At 53.0% G+C, this 18,088-nt stretch overlaps 1 protein-coding gene across 4 annotated transcripts in view; it reads right to left on the bottom strand.

Moving 5' to 3' along the window:
* SLC39A14 (solute carrier family 39 member 14) overlaps positions 1 to 16,997 on the bottom strand; it is a 29,200-nt gene extending 12,203 nt beyond the window's left edge. Inside the window, exons 1-4 of one of the 4 annotated variants that reach the window (XM_077805604.1) lie at positions 16,935 to 16,997; positions 6,550 to 6,643; positions 4,344 to 4,625; positions 2,526 to 2,712 (exon numbers count right to left, since the gene is read on the bottom strand). In XM_077805604.1, the coding sequence (XP_077661730.1) occupies positions 2,526 to 2,712; positions 4,344 to 4,610 (454 nt within the window). In that variant the 5' untranslated portion in view covers positions 4,611 to 4,625; positions 6,550 to 6,643; positions 16,935 to 16,997. Of the gene's footprint in view, positions 1 to 2,525; positions 2,713 to 4,343; positions 4,626 to 6,549; positions 8,171 to 13,291; positions 13,474 to 16,934 lie in introns of those variants that run through there. The other 3 variants (XM_077805603.1, XM_077805605.1, XM_077805606.1) reach the window with 3 other exon arrangements.
* Between the last annotated feature and the right edge of the window lie 1,091 nt (positions 16,998 to 18,088).

The following is an 18,088-nucleotide window of genomic DNA, read 5'->3' as shown; positions in this document are numbered from 1 at the left end:
GAGGCCAAGTTAATCAGTGACACACTGAGAAAGCCAAAGCCCCACACTGCGGAACAAGAAGAAATGAGGGCTGGATTACCAAGGCTATTTGGGGGTGGGAAGGGCCAGACGCCAGCAGCTCTGGATACAGCTGGGCAGGGAAGGCCAGGGGAGTCAGGCCTCACTGAGGAGGGGGCCTTGTTATGACAGAGGATCACTCCCATCCACTGCGCTGCTTGGGATACTTTAATGGTGAGACAGTTACAGGACGGGGAAACGGTGGGAGAAATAAATCTGGTTAATGCTTCTCCATGTCTCTGAATTACTTTAAAGGGCACTGGGAATAATTAAGCTCCAGGCACTGAGCTCAGTTGTATGCCATTAACAGGCTGGAAAGAGTGAGCCAGAGCCAGGAACACCTGCGAGCAGCGGGGAGAATCGCAGGCACCAGAGAAGGTCTAACAAGGAGTTCCTGAGACCATAACTGTGCGTTCCAACAGGGGGCGTTATGGTTCCGAGAAGCCGATCGGCCGTCTGGGCCGCTTTGGATTGTTACAGGTCCCCTAGCACTTTTGGAAAGTTAACCTAGGACTCTACTTTGATAAGCTCCTTTGGGGCAGTGTTTGCACCGCACCTAGCGCAACAGGGTCCACGGCTGGGCTCCTAGGCACTACAAACCACCAGCACCCTGGCATACGCGGGAAATTCTAATCTGAGCAACCGCATGCTGCGTCCCTGAACTCCCGTAACTGCCATGTGACGGATGGCGTGCTATTCTTCACAGTCCGTCCCACAGCGCTGCTGTGTGGCTATTGAGACAGCTGCCACGATCCATTCAGAGGTGGCAGCAGCGTTTCAGAGGTGGGCAAAATACAATTCATGTAAACCGTTTGTAATGTGCTTTGGATGAAAGGGGCTATAGAAATCCCTGTTATTTATTAACCTGCAACAAGATCCTCTAGTGAAAGATAAAAAACAGGCCCTCCTGAGCTGAATTAACCTGGAACACATGTGAGAGAGAATGTGAGAGTGTGTGTGGGGCTGGGGTAGCAGTAACAAACACCAGTAATCAAGCACCACTTCCTCACTGATAGACAGCACTGCCTCTGCTAGAACTATGGAGCAAGAGAGCGCTGACTGCTCTGGGAACTAAAGTCACATGTCCCAGCAGCAAATTCTCCACTCTGCATTGTCAATGGTCCAATTCCTGCTCTCTCTCTGCCCCGCAGTGCCATGGGTAGGGAAGGCGAGGGCAGATTCAACAGGCTGCAAACACTAGTGCCTCCGCACTTTCCATGGAATCTGCGAGAAAATTACACTGGAGGAAAACCATCAAGATTCCAAGCTACCCTTGGAAAGTTAGCTTTCCAAGGCTATCACGAGAGAAATGTCTCTCCTCACCTACAACGAAGAGTCTTTGGAATGACCTAAGGAAAGGCAGAAAATCCAGCCCTGCATATGCAGGTGTGGAGGGGTGATTTTATCGGGGTGCCTCTGGTTCCAAACAACTGCCCCAAAGCCACTGCTAAGAGGACAGGCTTAATAGCAGTACAGTGCATTTTGACAGCATCTTTCATCCCAAAGCACTTCACTCTCAGGCAAGCCTCCTGGGAGGCAGGTAAGGACTGCCACTCAGATCATAGATGGGAAAACAGAGCTGTGGGGGGGTGTTTGATGTGACTTTCTGTAACGTAACACAGCTGGGGGATGGCGACAGACCACCCTGTCCCTGCACTCTGCCATCTAGCATTAGGAGGGCTAGCACCTAGCAAGCAGCCCCATTACGAGTGCCAGCCCGAATCCACATTCAACTCAGAAAGCACCTTCAAAGGGCTGCCTGTTGGAAAAGCTGAGGTTTAAATGTAAAAAAGGCCCCGCTGTCTAGGATCTCTGTCCCCACAACTCCCCTGTGTAACTGAGGGCTGGTCTATATGGGGAATGAGTTCACACTGTGCTGACACGCACTAGCTGGTGCGCGATACGTATGCTGCGTTAACAGCACGAAAGTGGGACAGCTGTGCCCTGTTTCAATTCACATCGTTGTGTACGTACGGCGGGGCGCGGGGCACACTAAGCGTGTGGTATTCCGGGTGGGTATCCTATGCTTCTTTGCTTCGCCAAGTGCATTCTGGGATTTTTCCTCGCTGCACATGGTGGGATGTGTCGTGAAGCTAGTGAAATTCTGGGACTTGGGAGTCAAACTCCCCAAAATCCATGATTCCGTTCCCTGCATCCCATGGTTCCTCTCTTTCTGGGCAGGCTAGCACCATTTTCTAATTACTGTCAGCCAAAGACACAGCCCCAGTGCGTCGCTCCTGCTGCAGGGCTGAAGCCATGGCTTGCCCTGGGAGGCTGGGAAGGGAAGGGTTATGAACAGGTGCTATCACATTAAGCCCAGAATATGCCCCATTTCTGCAGTGAGGGCTAGAAAAAGCATCTGTGCCCTGCACTCAAGAGAGGCGCTCGGAAAGCTTGTGCTTCAGCAATGCCTTTAGAGCTAACGCAGGTCCTGGTCCCCTCTCCGTGCCCACTGGCTATCTGTTCACCTTCTGCCGAGCTGGGCTTCCCCTCCTCCGTCTGCTCATTCTCCTCGTTCTCCAGGTTCTCTGCTGTGCACGCCTGAGATTCCAGCTGCTGTAGGATGGTCGGGCAGAACTCCTGGAACTTGCTCGGGCCAACATGGGACCCTTCGCTCAGGTTGTGGGCGGCGAAGAGCTCTGAGGAGCTGAAGCACTGGCGTGGGGAAAGAGAGACCTTGAGCATCCCATGGTTGTGCTCTGCTGTCTGGCTTGGCAATATGGGCATCCCCAGAGGGCTCTTCGATTGCATCCTCTCCCTCCTCCCCCTGCTAACTCCTTCCCCTCCTGGCCAATACACGTTAGGATACAGATATTCAGGCCTGTCTGCAAAGGCCTGTACTTTAAGAATTTAGGTGTATTCTTATCACTTGGCTAGTTAGAGGTATAAAAGAAAGAATCAAAATCACTGTCTGCCAGTGTAAGGTCCTTCTCTTACTGTGACAGTCTGAGGCCCTGTTCTTAGGCTAAGGCCTTTGGCTAAGCAACAGAGGCAGCCATAAGTTGGGAAGCAACAGAGGCAGCCATAAGTTGGGAAGCAACCGGTCACATCCTCACATTCCAAACTAGTCACATTGAAAGAAGGTGCTATTGGGCTGTTAGGAATACACTCCTGTCCTGATAGTGCCTATCACCTCCAGAGAAAGGGAAGTGCCTAGAAGATGTAAAAGGAAATTTAGGTTGATAGTTTTCTGTCTGGTAAGAACTCACTTATCAATAGACACAGCTGGGAAACCCTTATGTCTTTATAGATGTAGTTGTGAAATCCTCACTTCTGTATTGTTTTGTCATGATAGTTCCCACTTTGCTATTGTTTATTGGCATGGCCTCTGTCTGGTTCTGTGATTGTTTCTGTCTGCTGTATAATTAATTTTGCTGGGTGTAAACTAATTAAGGTGGTGGGATATAATTGGTTAGCTAATCATGTTACAATATGTTAGGATTGGTTCGTTAAATTTCAGTAGAATGATTAGTTAAGGTATAGCTAAGACTATTACTATATAAATTAGGGGCAAACAGGAAGTGAGTTGGGATTCGAAAATAAGGAAAAAGGAACTTCGATTTAAGCTTTTGCTGGAAGTTCACCCCAATAAACATCGAATTGTTTGCACCTTCGGACTTCAGGTATTGCTGCTCTCCGTTCATGCGAGAAGAACGAGGGAAGTGGGAGAGTGAAGGAATAAGCTCTCTAACAATACACACACAGCAGCCCCTCACTGGACACGGGCCTATCTCACTGCATGTGAGGCCCTAGCCCCCTCTGCAGGTCTAATGGGTCCCACGAACCACCCATCTACAGGGGCTGTTTTCCTCCCCCTCCCTGAGAATTTTCTCCACACAGAGGCAATATCCTGCCTGCCACCATCACAGCAGTTCTGCTTGCACTGTAATGGATTCCCCCACCCCACAAGAACCAGGGTTTCCCCGCTTTCACCCAACTTCACCCGCTGGCTCCCTGGGAGCAGAACACCGAAGGAATGGGAACACAATGCACAGCAGCTGGGGCAGCGAGTGGAGCAAGCTGATATAGCAGGAGAAGCAATGGTCTCCCGAGTGGAGCTCAAGCAGCTTCCCTGCATGGGTGACACAGGGCCCACGTGAGCCCAAGGAGTATCCTTGCAGAGAACATGGCCCATCTGATTGTCCATTCCGGACAAGCTTAGCCCGTGACATGGTGACCTCGCACTCTGTGTTTACGAGGGGCAGAGGGGCAGCAGTGTGTTAAGCTGGGCCATCCCTCCTTGGGCACTGCAGGGAAGAGACACAGGAATTCACGTGGCATGTTACCCGGGAGAGGTTCCTGCGCTGCGGCTCCGATCGGGAGATGTTCTCGTGCCCCACCCCCACATCGAGGCGATTCAGCAGAGCCTTCAGCTGCTGCAGGGTCAGCACGTCGCTCTCGCCGTACCGGCGCAGGAGATCCTGCAGGAAGGAAGCCGCAGTGACGGCGGGCTGCAGCGAGGCGTCCATGCCAGCCTGCGTCTGGCAGGAGATGCCCAGGAGGCAGAGCAGCATCACCAGGAGGTGGCATCGGGGACTCACACCCAGAATCATGGTGACCAGGCGATCCTGCAAAAGGAGACAGGCAGTGTGGTTAACTTTAGTATTCCCTGCAGCCCTGAGCACTAAGGGAATCACCAGCCACTGGCTGCTGGACTGAAAGGGCACAGACAGCCCAGTTGCTAAGGCATGCAGTCAGCACCTTGTTGGGTCAGACCTTCTCCAGTGGGTACACCTGGCTGCACAGGTGCTGGAACTGGGGGTGCTGCTGCACCCTCTGACTTGAAGTGGTTTCTATTCTATACAGAAAGAAAAGGAGGACTTGTGGCATCTTAGAGACTAACAATTTATCTGAGCGTAAGCTTTCGTGAGCTACAGCTCACTTCATCGGATGCAACTGTTGCTCACGAAAGCTTATGCTCAGATAAATTGGTTAGTCTCTAAGGTGCCAAAAGTCCTCCTTTTCTTTTTACGAATACAGACTAACACGGCTGCTACCCTGAATTCTATACAGAGTTTACAGTTCGGTTCAATCACTCGCAGCACCCCCATTATACAAATAGTTCCAGTACCCCTGCCTGGCTGGGTTAGGCCCCGTCCTTCCAGCTGTCCTATCCCTTACTCGACTTCCCCACACAAGATAACGTGCACCCAGCGGTGCGGATGACACAGGCCTTCCTACGCCCTGTGAAGGTATGGCGGTGTGCCCTGCAGGGGGCAGCAGATTCCCTTTGCAGCTGAACATCACTGAACCCCATGCCACCTGCACGCGTCCAGCTGTTAGCGTGACAGCCACACTGCCCCGCTCTCTCTCACCAGCACAGGGACAACAATTCAGCGTGGAACAGAACTCCAACACTTGCCTGGTTAGTGGCACCGATCCCTCTGGCAGAGGAAAGGTACCTGGAGTCTCCCCCCCCTCCCCTGCACAGTCTGTACCCGGATCAGGACCCCAGGGTCCATGACAGCTCTACTAAACAATTGCACCACGTAGGAATTTCACGGGGCGAAACAGGCAGACACTGCCAGGAAAGCAGCTCTGCCATGTGGCCCATTCCCGAAGGGTTGCAGCTGCAAGGCCTGCCAGAAAAGGCTCTGCTTGCTGATCTGCTGCATGTGAGGAGCTGGAGCGGAAAGGGAGAGAGAGGCTGTACGGCTGCTGTCAAGTGACTCCAGGAAGGTCAAGTCAGGTCAAGATTTTTTAAGGGAGAAAACCAACATCCAGGCAGATGGGCAGAAACATTAATGGAGAGGTCTGGCATGCCGTGAGGTCAGATGAGGGGTTGGTGGCATAGGCAAGCCCTGGGGGACACAGTGCTTCTCACAGCAGCTGGGAGCTCTAGGAGCTGGGTGTGGGGGCAATGCGCATTCCAGGCTGCAGATCAGTCTTGGGAGATAATTTCCAAACTCTCAGGCCTGGCAATGGTGCCACAGGCCACCGCTTCAGTCTCCGTTGGCCACCGTGCTGGGTTTGTGCCTAGCAGCTTCTCAGCTGCTCATGCAGCTACACAGTGCTCCCTGGCTGGCACCCCCCTCTGCAGGATGGTGCTATCCAGCAGATACAGAAACATTCCCCCCGATGACATGAGGAAGTCAGGATTACCACCAATGTTTGGCCTGTGGGGAAACCGAGGCACAGAGAGGCGTGACTTGCCCCAACCCACAGAGGGACTCTCTGTCAGACTCGGGAATTATCCTTGGGAGGCCCTGGCACCAGACAGTGCTGTCTCACTGAAGGGATTCAGCAGCGGAAGGGGACTGTCCATCTCTCCAGCCCAGCAGCACTAACCGAGCTCTGGTGGCAGACAGGGCCACGTTGCCTCACTCACCCCACCCCCACGTGGCACCGTAAGAGCAGACCTCGAGAGGCATGGTGTCATGAATGAAGGGAGAAGCCTCGGAGCATCTGCTGCCAGAACCACACAGGTATTTGCCTGCTTGGGAGAACCCCAGCTATGCTCATAGCAGCTTTCCCCCGACGCAGGGCACTCACCTTCGTCCGGTCCAGAGACACGCTGGAGTAACCCGGAACAGCCGCTGGCAAGCAGGGTGCGCCGAATGCTCACGGGCAGCAGAGCTCACGGTCCCTGGAGGGGGGAGAGGCAGTGTGAAGGGAGGATGGAGTTCGCAGCAGGAGGACCACAGCGTTCATGCTGCTCTCCTGCTGCCACAACGCTCTGCCCAGGGGACAGGACAGCGAGCTACTGAGGAGCAAAGTGTTTTGTCTACGTGTGGGGTTAAGGCTGCCTGCTGAAAGGTGTTTGCCCCAGACCCAGCACACCCTCTGTGCTTCTGCAACGCATGGGATGAGCCAGCTGCAGGCTGCTTCCCCCACCTCTTATCTTCTCGCGCCAGCACGCCGAGGCTGTCAGGCTCTTAGCACACCAGGCCAGCAGAGCCACCGCAGTAATGCAGTGGAGCGTTCTAGGGGACGCTCACGTCTACAGGGCCCTGAGGGAGACAGCCCACAAAACACGCCTCCTCCAAGACTGCACAGCTTTCTGGAGCACATCCCATGCACCAGCAGCCACCACTGCCCTGGCGCAAACATTGCCCCAGTCCCTGGAGGCTGAACACTGCAGCCTTGACCCAGCGTTACAAACATGGGGTCAAACCAGAGCAGCCAGGTCAGAGGTTTGGGAAACTTCCTGCGAAGGGGCCAAGCCAAGGAGTTGGCAGCTGGCTGCAGCAGCTTTCGCTTCCTTTGGACACCGAGCACCAGGAGGCCCACTCCACAAAGACCCACAGAGGGTGCAGGGGGAAAAATTTGTGCCCGCCTACTGCACCCAGGTCCCAGCTGGGGCTCTGTGTAGACAGATGGGCACCATAGCCAGGACATTAGCTGAGTGCAGAGTTCTGGGCCTGAAAGCTGCACCAGGCCTGGTTTTATTCACCCCTCTCTATCTTCTAAGTTACAACCACTGTTCAAAGCCTGCCGAGACGACGGCTTTAGACCTCTGCCCCTACAACCACATCCCTCCCCATATGGTCAGTTACCCTGACAGCCTACATAGGGCCTTGAGTGACCCCAGTGCAGGCTTCGCACACTCAAGAAAAGGCCCCTAACTCCACAGGCTTCCAGCTTAACTGACACAAATCCCACAGCCACATTCAGACAGGAGGCACAGAGAGGACAGCACAGCGATCAGCATGTGCAGCTTTGTGGAAATCTGGGTTCCGGGCTGTAGCGAGTCCTTCTGAGCTGTCTGGGAGCCCAGGAGATGCCTGCAGCAGCTCGAGGGCCTGAGGAATAAGATGCGTTCATTATGTTATATTTTAACCATGCTGCTAATTATAAGTTGAACCACATCCCAGCGGCCTCTTCCCCAGGCGGAGGCGTATATGTATTTATATTTACCGGGTCCTTGACTGATAATCTTTTATATAAATCAATAGAACAGCATGGAGCTCGAACGCTGGGCAGCACCAGCTCTGCCATGCAATATGCCCGGAGGCACAAAGAGGGCAGCCATACATAAGAACATAGGAATTGCCAGGCTGGATCAGACTTGTGCTCCCATCTAGTCTGGCATCCAGTCTCTGGAAGTGGCCAGTACCAGCTGATTCAGAGGATGATGCAAGAACAGTGTAGAAGGCAGTTATGGAATTACCTGCCATCAGTGGAAGTTTCCTCCTGACCCCCCCCCCCCCACCCCCCCGATACCTTGAGACCAGCTGAAGCCCTGAAGCATGAGGGTCAAAATCCCTTCCAGGCTCTTATTAAAAAATACTATTATAAATATTACTGACCAATACCAGTGTCCTGTAACTGCCAGGACAGTCACCAGACCACGCACAGGAGCTGATCTAGGGCTTCTCCTACCTATTCTAATAAACAGGCTTACAGAGTGCCTTACTGTAGGTAATGTTTCCTGTGTCCAGTGAAGTCACCCCGGTGTGTTGGGTGAAACAGTGGCCCAGTTAAATGGCAGTGACAGCATCGTCTTAAGGGGGGACAGAATTTTGTGCTCTGCATGGCAAATCTCTCCAGGGTAAAGCCACCTGGCACCCATGCGAAGGCTTCAGGGGGCAACTCCAGCTATTTCTGTCCCAGTTGGTTCATGGCCAGCTGGGGTCAGGAAAACACTCCCCAGCACAGCAACAGGAGGTGCATTACAGCACCCAGCACAGAACAGATCATTAAGCCTCCATATAAATCCACAAGGCTGAGAAACGGAAGACACTTGCCCGGACACAGCATGCACGGGGCTTCTTGCTGCAGTCCAGGGACGAGGCTATGGCTTGCAATTCTGATGAGCACTGCTGAGCTGGACTGTTTCCATGGGAGGGGAAAGTTGTGTCTCTGGGATACAGGAACATTGACACATTGTGCTGCTGAGACGTTATCAGGGAAAAAACCTTGGGTGCCAGGGAATGTTGGACTAGCTCTCCAGGAAGGTCAGCTGCACACTTCAGTATGGTTTAGGTTCTTAGCTTAGACCTTGCCAGATTTCTCCCCAGATCTCAGGCCACGTGCTGCTGAAGCAGACTTAGGTACAGGAGTAGCAGCACATCCCACAGTGGTGCCCAGTATCTTAGCAAGTGGGGTATCTTAGCCACTAAGCCTAAGGAAAAGCTGCTCCGAGTCCCTGCTGTGGACATAGTTATTTTCAGGACTCTGGGCTTCCATAAACTACTTCAACTGCCCAAGAGAAGGGTGGTGAAGTGGACAAGATGCTAGCCTAGGACTCCAAATATCTAGGTTCAATTCCCAGCTCTGGCACAGATGTTCTGTGTGACCCTGGGCAAGTCACTTAGCCTCTCTGTGCATCACTTCCTCATCTGATAACAGCACACCCCTGCTACACATGGGTGTTGTGAGAATAAGTGCACTGAAGTTTGACACACACTCTGATATTTTGACACAGACAGATGACCGCAAGGCTCAGGGGTAGGTAATTCACTATGAGGTCTTGGAGGTGGTTTGTATTCAGCTCAGGCTGGTAGGGACTCAAAGTTGCTCCCTCCTGGCAGCTGTTTAGTGCTCTTTGTGAAATGAGTCTGTGGGGAAAGATCAGAGAGTGAGAAGGCCAAGCATGGAATGGGCCAGGGGGACTGATCTCCCTTCCCCTCCCCTCGTGGTGCCTACTCTGGCTCTGGGTGGGATGCAGGTGCAACATGCCCCCTGCCTGAACGGCGTCATACGAGCAGTACATTCACTTTAAGACACGGACTTTTGTTGCTCTGCTAACACACCATACACACACACACACCCCACACACACACACACACACTCCCTCCCTCATCTATGACCTAGAGCGGAATTCGGGCTGTGCTCCCGTTCACTAGGCCCACAGCCATATTCAAAACAAACCTTTGCTGATGTGTTACAGACTTTGGTCTCCTCTAGAAGTTGACCTAAGGCATTTTTGGACTCCACTCAACCAAATGTTCTGAAAATAAGTCTGGCTCATTGGCCAGAGCCATATTTGGACTGGCAAGGCCTCTCCTGACGGGTCTGCCCTGCAAGGAGCAGTCCTCCCAGCCCCTCACATTGACCAGGGCTGGGCGGGAGAAGCAGAGGATCTGTTGTCACCAATTCAAGGCTAATCAGAGCAAACCAAACTCAGGCGCTCAACACTGTTATTAGGCCACATCCAATGCTTTCTTATTAAAAAGGGATCGACATTCTCAGAGTCTCAAGAGCTTACTGCAACTTTGAAATCTTTGTTTTTTAAAAAGCACCAGGAACTCCTTGAGAAGGAATTGGCCAGGGAGGTTTTAGCAAGGGCTTGGGGGGGGGGGGGGAATGGGAGGGGGAAGCTTTGCCGATTTAACCCCTCCCCTCCCAAATCTGGAGAAAGGCAATGCATCTGGAAGCAGTGCAGCGCACATTTCGGGACGTGCTAGGGACACAAGTGCTTCCGCCAGTCTCCCTGAAGACTCTGCAGTACCCACCCCTTGCTCCCACCCCGACTCAGAGCTCCTTGCTGCTTTAAAGAACTGGGGACAAGGCCTGGTAAAGATCTGCAGCAGGTAGACAGGCAACTGAGGTTAAAGGTACAGCCCAGCCTGACCACATACTCACCCTTGGGAGGATGGAGTGTGACACAGCTGCAACCCTCCTGTCTTTTTAAATGGGGTTGGCAGCTAGGTGAGAAGGGAAGAATAGCCTCAGGTTTCTTGTCTCCCCCCTTCCCAGCACTCAGTTTACCAGCTACTTCCGTCCCCCAAATCCATAGAACAAAGAAATTGTCAGAGCCAACCACACCAATGGTCCAAATGCACAGTGCCACAATTACAAGAGGGTAAAACCCTGCAATAACCTGCCCATAGGAATTTTCTTTTTGACAACCAACCGTTAGTGGCTAGCTCGTACCCTGAGGTGTGAAGGTTTACACCCCTTACACATTTCTATCCTAGCTACTTCTACCCTGCATCTGAAGAAGTGGGGTTTTTACCCACGAAAGCTTATGGCCAAATAAATCCGTTAGTCTTTAAGGTGTCACCGGACTCCTTCTTGTTTTTATCCTAGCTACTGTCACTGCAGACGATATCCTTATTCACAGAGATGTCTAATCCTTAAACACTTCGTCTCTGAGCTGCCCACAATGACACCCAGGTTTGTTTCCCTGAAGGGTGTTCTCACCAATGGTCACCAATCAACACGTAGGAGTAATTCAAGTTGTTGCTTCCAGCATACCTGCAGTGAATTTCATTTGATTCCATGTGGTTAGGTCCCTCTGAAGCACCTCATAATCCTTTAGTTCTAGCTAACCCACAAATGTTTGTCTCCACTGTCCAACCCCCTTTCCCAGATTAAATATATTTGAACAGCTCCAGGCCAAAATATACAGCCTATTAACCTCCTGCCTTGCTCAAAACTGACCACCTAAGTCATCTGCTCAGTAAATACAGTATGTGCATTATACTACCTGGAGAAGAAATTTTAAACTAACACCACACACAGACAAAAAAACCTTCCCAGAAGTCTGAGCTGCTGGAATTCATGGAAACTATGAGTATGTCACTAAGATCACACCACTCCCAAGTTTCTCTCTGCCAGCTCTGTATCCTGAGGTGCAGGCGTGAAACAAGAATGATTATTCAATGCGGTAAAAGTTCCAGCACTGTTCTCGCATATGCCACCGCTTTACAGTTTAAAAGGACGCCTGCTAAGCAATGCGTGTGGCGTGGGTCTTGTCTTGAGTGCTAACGGTGCTGTGTTTTTTACCTTAGGGTGGTAAATATGTGTGAGCTGTCCCAAGGTAAAAAACACAACACACACCAAGCACATAAACCGTCAGGAAACCCCACCCCAACCCGCAGCTGACCTCTGGAAAAATTTACCTCACAGTAAAACTAAAGTGCCTGGTCTTCTTTGTGAAAGAACATATCCCATAACCACTGCAAGAGTGGAGCACAACAATGCAAGAGCAGCCAGAGAGAGACCCGTCACAGTACATGACGAGGGTTTACATGGGCCTCAATGGCAAAGGAGAATTGATGACAGGATTCAGTCTCACTCTGAAGTTGGCAGTTCAAAACCAGACCACGCTGTTCGAGTTCAAAACTCGTTCCCCCGACACCTGTTCAGTGGCTGACCTGGAAAGATCTGGTGGACTGGTGTCAGTTTCACAAGTCACTGCCGCGTGCCTGCTGGCAATCTTGGAAGAGACCAAGGATGGAATGGGCCATGGGGAGCAAGCTCCTCGCTTCCCTAAAGGAAGTTCCTCCCAAGTGGGGCTGAAACCCATTGGCAGTGGATGGTGAGCCACATGCTGTGCCTGCCCTGGGGACAGTTCACTTTCCAGGGATGGCAAGCCAACATATTTCACTAGCACTACAGGAATTACAGAGGGTTAGATCTCCAGGAGCTCAGTCTGAACTTCATTGGCACTGGGGAGCAGGGTGTTTTTTCTGCATTTCTTTTAAAGGTTCAGAAGCTTCTCCAGCTAGCAAAGGCATTCTCAGTGGATAGTGTACTGGGATCACAGATCGGATCTAATCGCAAAGAGATTCCCCATCACACCCTCATGGCGCCTCTTGCCTTTGTCAGCATTTTCTAGATCATGACTACACAACGTGTAACTCTCAGAATGTTACAACCCCCCAGTCAGAAGAACCCCATGTTGCTTTGCAGCCATTTTTGCTGCACTGGGAGACTGCAGAAGTTTCTTCTAAGGGACCCTTTCAGATTGGCAACAGCATCCCTGGTGCATGCAGGACACGTGATACAGAGCATGCAGGAATAGTGAGGACACAGCATGCAGGAAGAGTTCTATAGTGCAGATCCTGTGTGTCGCTAGACATCTACTCCCATGCTGCTGCTGAGTGAAAGGTGCTAAAGAAACGCATGGAGGATGTCTTTCAAGATTTATTTCCCTATGCTTGGAGGAATCAAGCCCTACCTGTCCCCTATTCACGACTTAATTTGTTTGGAGCCCCCGGTGTCGTTTAGAGAAGAGGCAGGACAGGATAGAGGGCCTTCTCGGAAGGAAAGGCAACGAAAGCCTGAGAACAGGGCAGACTAACAGTACAGGGCAATAGCCTGGAAAGAAATGAAGCTGCGGGTCTGGAGCACTCCTTTCTGAACGGAGGAGGAATTTCCAGGGCTTGCTGGAAACAGGAGCAGTCCAGCTGCCTGTGTGCAATGGTTACAAGAGACACCTCACACAACTCGCAGTAAACCACCACCTCCCCCCCTTTCTCACACATTCAGAAGTCCCCTGCTAGATTGGCTGGCATCCTGCCTGTTCCATCTCATGAATTCTCCACCTCCACCACAGACTGACCTTCTGAGGTATCCTCTGTTTGATTCAACACCAGTTAGCCTCTCTGTCAGCTCACCGAGCCCTCTGACCAGGAACATTCTTGATAAAACTGTGAAGTCCACTGTGTTTTCATTCGAGAAGAGATTTGCCACATTACTTTTAAACAGAGGCCTGAGTCCCAATCAGGGCAGATCTAGCTCCCAAGCACCCATTGATGGCTCAGACCCAACACCTGGAAAATGACACAGTCAAAAGCAGCGCAGGGCCGACGTTTGACCTACTTGGAATCGAAGAGAACAATATTTCGTCCTTGTCTCTCTCTCCCCACCTTTGGCTCCGCTGCTATCAAAGCCCAGGATGTTTGAATGTCAGGAGGAAACACAGCGAGTAGAGGACTGAGAACCAGGATCCTGTGAATTAGTCATTACTCCCATTTACAGAGCAGAAAAATGACCTGCCCAAGGGAAACAATGAGTCGGGAGCAGAGCTAGGGGTAGACCCTAGTCCTTAAAGTGTATCTAATTCTTTGAATGGGCAACGGAAATGCAAAGTATTACACATTATTGTGATGCTTGAGCACAAGCCTGGAAGTAACATGTTAATTTCAGCTAGAGGGAGAACCAATGTTTCCCAGGGCAAGACGACACCCTGGTGTGAGAAAGTTATTATTGTCAAGCATGTGTATTGTTTGTTCAAACACACACAAACTAGGAGGAGTTAAGAACATATGGTGGTGTAAGCATCATGCTCCCTTCCCCTTCCTGCTCACCAGTAAGGTGCTACCCATCAGCTTACAATCCTCTGACAAAAGCCCTGGGATGTCTCAGCATCACGCCTCTTCATAACCCACGCCACATTCCAGAAACGGCACAAGACACTTGCTGTGTCAACATGAACGGCATTTGAAACCTCCAGCAGAGGGGACAGGAGAAGTCACTGCAGCTTTTACTGAAACAAGGTCAAAAGGGCATATTTTCCATATGCCTAACCACTCCCTTCATGCTTTAAGCTAAGACTTCTCCAGACTATTCGAGCCCTTCAACACTGATGTTTTCAACCCCACTTCTCCTCCCAGAGCGTGGCTGGAAAGGGAAGCATAATGCTAACACTGGTACCACAGCAAGGATGCATTCCCCTCTCCTCTCTCGCTACAGGCATGTTTCTCAACCCTCTAAAGCACATTCTCTCCCCGCATTTTTGCTCACTGCAACCATAAAGGAGTGTGCAATACGCCACAATCTTACACCACATGCACAACAGGCCAACAGTGCAAGCAGAAACAACTCCACTAACTTCACCAGAATTGTGTCTGCTCACACCAGTACTGCATTTGGCCTTGTAACGGTATCCCTGTTACCACCTACTGGGAATAGGCATGCCCATCTAAACAGTTCTTGGCTGTCTAAATCTGGCCCACGTGCCTTCTCTTTCAAAATGGAGAGTCCTATGTGGCATGGGATGGTGTGTCTCAGTCCAGTTCCCCATAGGCAGGTGTCCAGACAGCAAAAATCATTGCCACCAGGGGCAATAATTAACCCTCTTGTTGGCAGTCTCCCTGCAGAAGGCAAGGACTGAATGGCATACCAGCTGCCCTTTGCCTTGTGTATTGCTTTTCATCTACAGATATCACAGCAATTCACAAACAAGGGAGGAGAGCAGATTAAAAATCATGTTTAAAGAAAAAAACAAAACAAACAAGAAGTCCACACTCCTAGTAACACCCTAGTAATTTGAACTGAGGGACCTGTGAAAGCAAAACTGATCTCACAGCATTTATGCTATTAGTTGGTCTTCTGCATTTCTCCCAGCTCAGGGAGAGATGAGGGATTAGCCAGTTTCACTTCTATTTCTAACCCTTTTTCCCATTCTCCAGCCTCAGCCCAATGCCACAAGGGCCAAGTGGCAAGGCAGAGAAAGTTGTGACACGGAAACTTTTAAACACAAAGGAAGGGTCTGCGTGATTAAAAAATTTCTACCAATAGGCTGTGCAGATTCCACCCACCGGCTCTCAATCCACCTGCGAAGTAACCCTATCTCCTTTTGTGATAGGCAGATAGTAAGTGACTCACACAAGCCCAAAGAGGGAGTCAATAGCAGGACCACACAGAATCCAAGAGTTCTGACCCTCTGCCTCCCTCCCAGAGCTGTGAGTAGCACATGTGCTCTATGTGAGGACTGCAGTCCTGGCCAACAATTACAGCATTACGTGGAGCTAGGGTACCTTCTGGGATAAGAAGAGAAGAGCAGCCCCTCCAGTGCAATATCTGGCTTCTAGCAGCATCCACTCCTCTGGGGGGAATTTATTCCTGGCACCCATTAGGCGTAAGTGCACACTGTGACCTGCCCACCAGTTTCTCTGCTCTCCCAAAGCGTGTACCTGCCTGCCCTGCAGTGCCCCTTTAGGCAAATGAATGTCCACAAATTACCTCTGCTCCCTACATGCCCCCCGCCCAGGCCTTAATATCAGCTCTCCCTCAAGCCCGCTGTCTTTGTTACACCCTCTCAAAGATGCCACTACCTCTTCCACTCCCAAGGAACAGCAGATCCCCTTCCCCACCCGCAACAAAGACTTTCTTTCCCCCTCCCCTGGCTTCTCTTCACCCTCTACCTACCCAGTGCCCTTCAGTGCTCAGCTCCCTGCTGTCATACCCCAAGATACTCCATAGCCATGGCCTTCTCCACTTGCCCCACAGGCAGACCCACCCGCTCACAGCCACACTGATACCGCCGAATTCCTAGTGCCCTCAGCACCTGCCCTGGTATCACTCCAGTGCCTTGGGACCCAGAGCCAATGCCCACCACAGCAACCGGGCACGAGCATCCCAACTCTGCTGTACCATCACACCCAGTTCACACATCCCCCTTGGCCAACCCCCAGTTCTCCTGGAGCCTAAACCCCGCACACTCACCCACAGGCCCTACGGCCCCACCCTGCGCTGCTGGCCAGGACCTGCAGATCCTCAGATGCCCCCCCAGTGCCCTGACCACCCCCTACCCAGCCCCACCAGTGCCCTGACCACCCCCTACCCAGCCCCACCAGTGCCCTGACCACCCCCTAGTGCCTTGACCCCCCCCGCGGGCCAGCCCTCCCTCGTGCCCTTACCCCCCCCTCGGGCCAGCCTTCCCTCGTGCCCGGACCCCCCCCCGCCCAGCCCCCCCAGTGCCCGGACCCCCCTAGTGCCCGGACCCCCCCCTCGGCCCAGCCCCCCCTAGTGCCCTGACCCCCCCCTCGGCCCAGCCCCCCCTAGTGCCCTGACCCCCCCCTCGGCCCAGCCCCCCCTAGTGCCCTGACCCCCCCCTCGGCCCAGCCCCCCCTAGTGCCCTGACCCCCCCCTCGGCCCAGCCCCCCCTAGTGCCCTGACTCTCCCCCCACCCAGCCCAGCCCCCCCAGTGCCCTGACCCCCCCCAGGCCCAGCCCCCCGACCCCCCGCACCCAGCCCAGCCCCCCCAATGCCCTGACTCTCCCCCCACCCAGCCCAGCCCAGCCCAGCCCAGGCCCCCCAGTGCCCTGACTCTCCCCCCACCCAGCCCAGCCCAGCCCAGCCCAGGCCCCCCAGTGCCCTGACTCTCCCCTCACCCAGCCCAGCCCAGCCCAGGCCCCCCAGCCACGCGGCCCCCCAGCGCCCTGATCCCCCCCAGCCCAGCCACGCGGCCCTGACCTCACCGTCCGAGCTGCAGCCCCCGCAGCGCTGTCCGCTCGGCCCCGAGCCCGGCCTGTCCCCAGCTCCCCACGGGCCCGCGCAGGCTGCACGCTACTGGCGGCGCACGCTACGTAGCAGGGGGTGAGCTGGGCGGCTCCGCCTCCTGCACACAGCCATTCGCCACTGGCCCGCGTCGATTAGCATAGCCACGCCCCTGCTGGCTCCGCCCCACGCCCATTCGGAAGCCAGGAGCACCACGTGGCGCGGGTGGGGCGGCCTCTCTCCTGGGCCGCAGTGGCGGTGGAAGGGGGAGGGGAGGGTGCTGGGGTGAGGGGAGGAGGGGTGGTCGGTAGGGGGAGCCCCTCGTTTTGTTCTGCGTTTATACAGCGCCCAGCACAGTGAGCTCCTGGTTCCTGCCTGGGGCTGCTAGGCGCTTCTGCACTACCAATAATAAATAAGGGGTAGGTGGAGGAGGGACGCTGTGCATTCAAACTATGATCTACACTTGCACATCTGCCTGTGCGTCTGCGTGTGTACGCACCCGTACACACCCCGCCCCAGGAATGCAGGGCTCTGCAGTTTTCCCATGCAGAGTGGGGCCTGATTGGAATCACAGGCTCAGGGTGGATGACAACATAATAACAGGGTGCATGACAAAAGCATAAATAATAAATGAATACAAATGACCCCTTGGCCCTGCTCTAGCCCCTTCCCCGTGAGGCCTTCACAGCTCTTTACAAACCCTAATGAATTCAGTTACACTCCCATGGAGCAAGGCGGCCTCATCCACGATTTAGACAGAGAGAAACTAAGGGATGAGACTGGCCCAAGGTCACACACAAGTCAAGGGCAGAGACAGGAAAGAAGCATCCGGGTTCCCAGACCTGCACGTTAACCAAAAGAACATCCACCTCCCCGCCCTTGGTGTCATGCTCAAGCACTGGCCTTTTCATCCCCATCTGCAACAATAACCGGCTTTTCTGTAGCGTTTTTCACCCACAGACCTGGTAGCACTTTACAAAGGAGGTCCCCCTTTTGCAGATGGAGAAACTGAAGCACAGCAAACTGATTTACCCAAGGTCATCGCGCAGGCCTGTGGCAGAGCTGGGCATGGAATTCAGATCTCCTGAGGCCCCGTCTGAGGCTCTATCCTCTGAGACTAGCATCTCTTCCTCTT

The sequence above is a fragment of the Eretmochelys imbricata genome, chromosome 26, assembly GCF_965152235.1.
Source record: "Eretmochelys imbricata isolate rEreImb1 chromosome 26, rEreImb1.hap1, whole genome shotgun sequence".
Lineage (NCBI taxonomy): Eukaryota > Metazoa > Chordata > Testudines > Cheloniidae > Eretmochelys > Eretmochelys imbricata.
The sequence above is the reverse complement of the archived record's forward strand: the minus strand, read 5'-3'. Positions and strand labels throughout refer to the sequence as shown.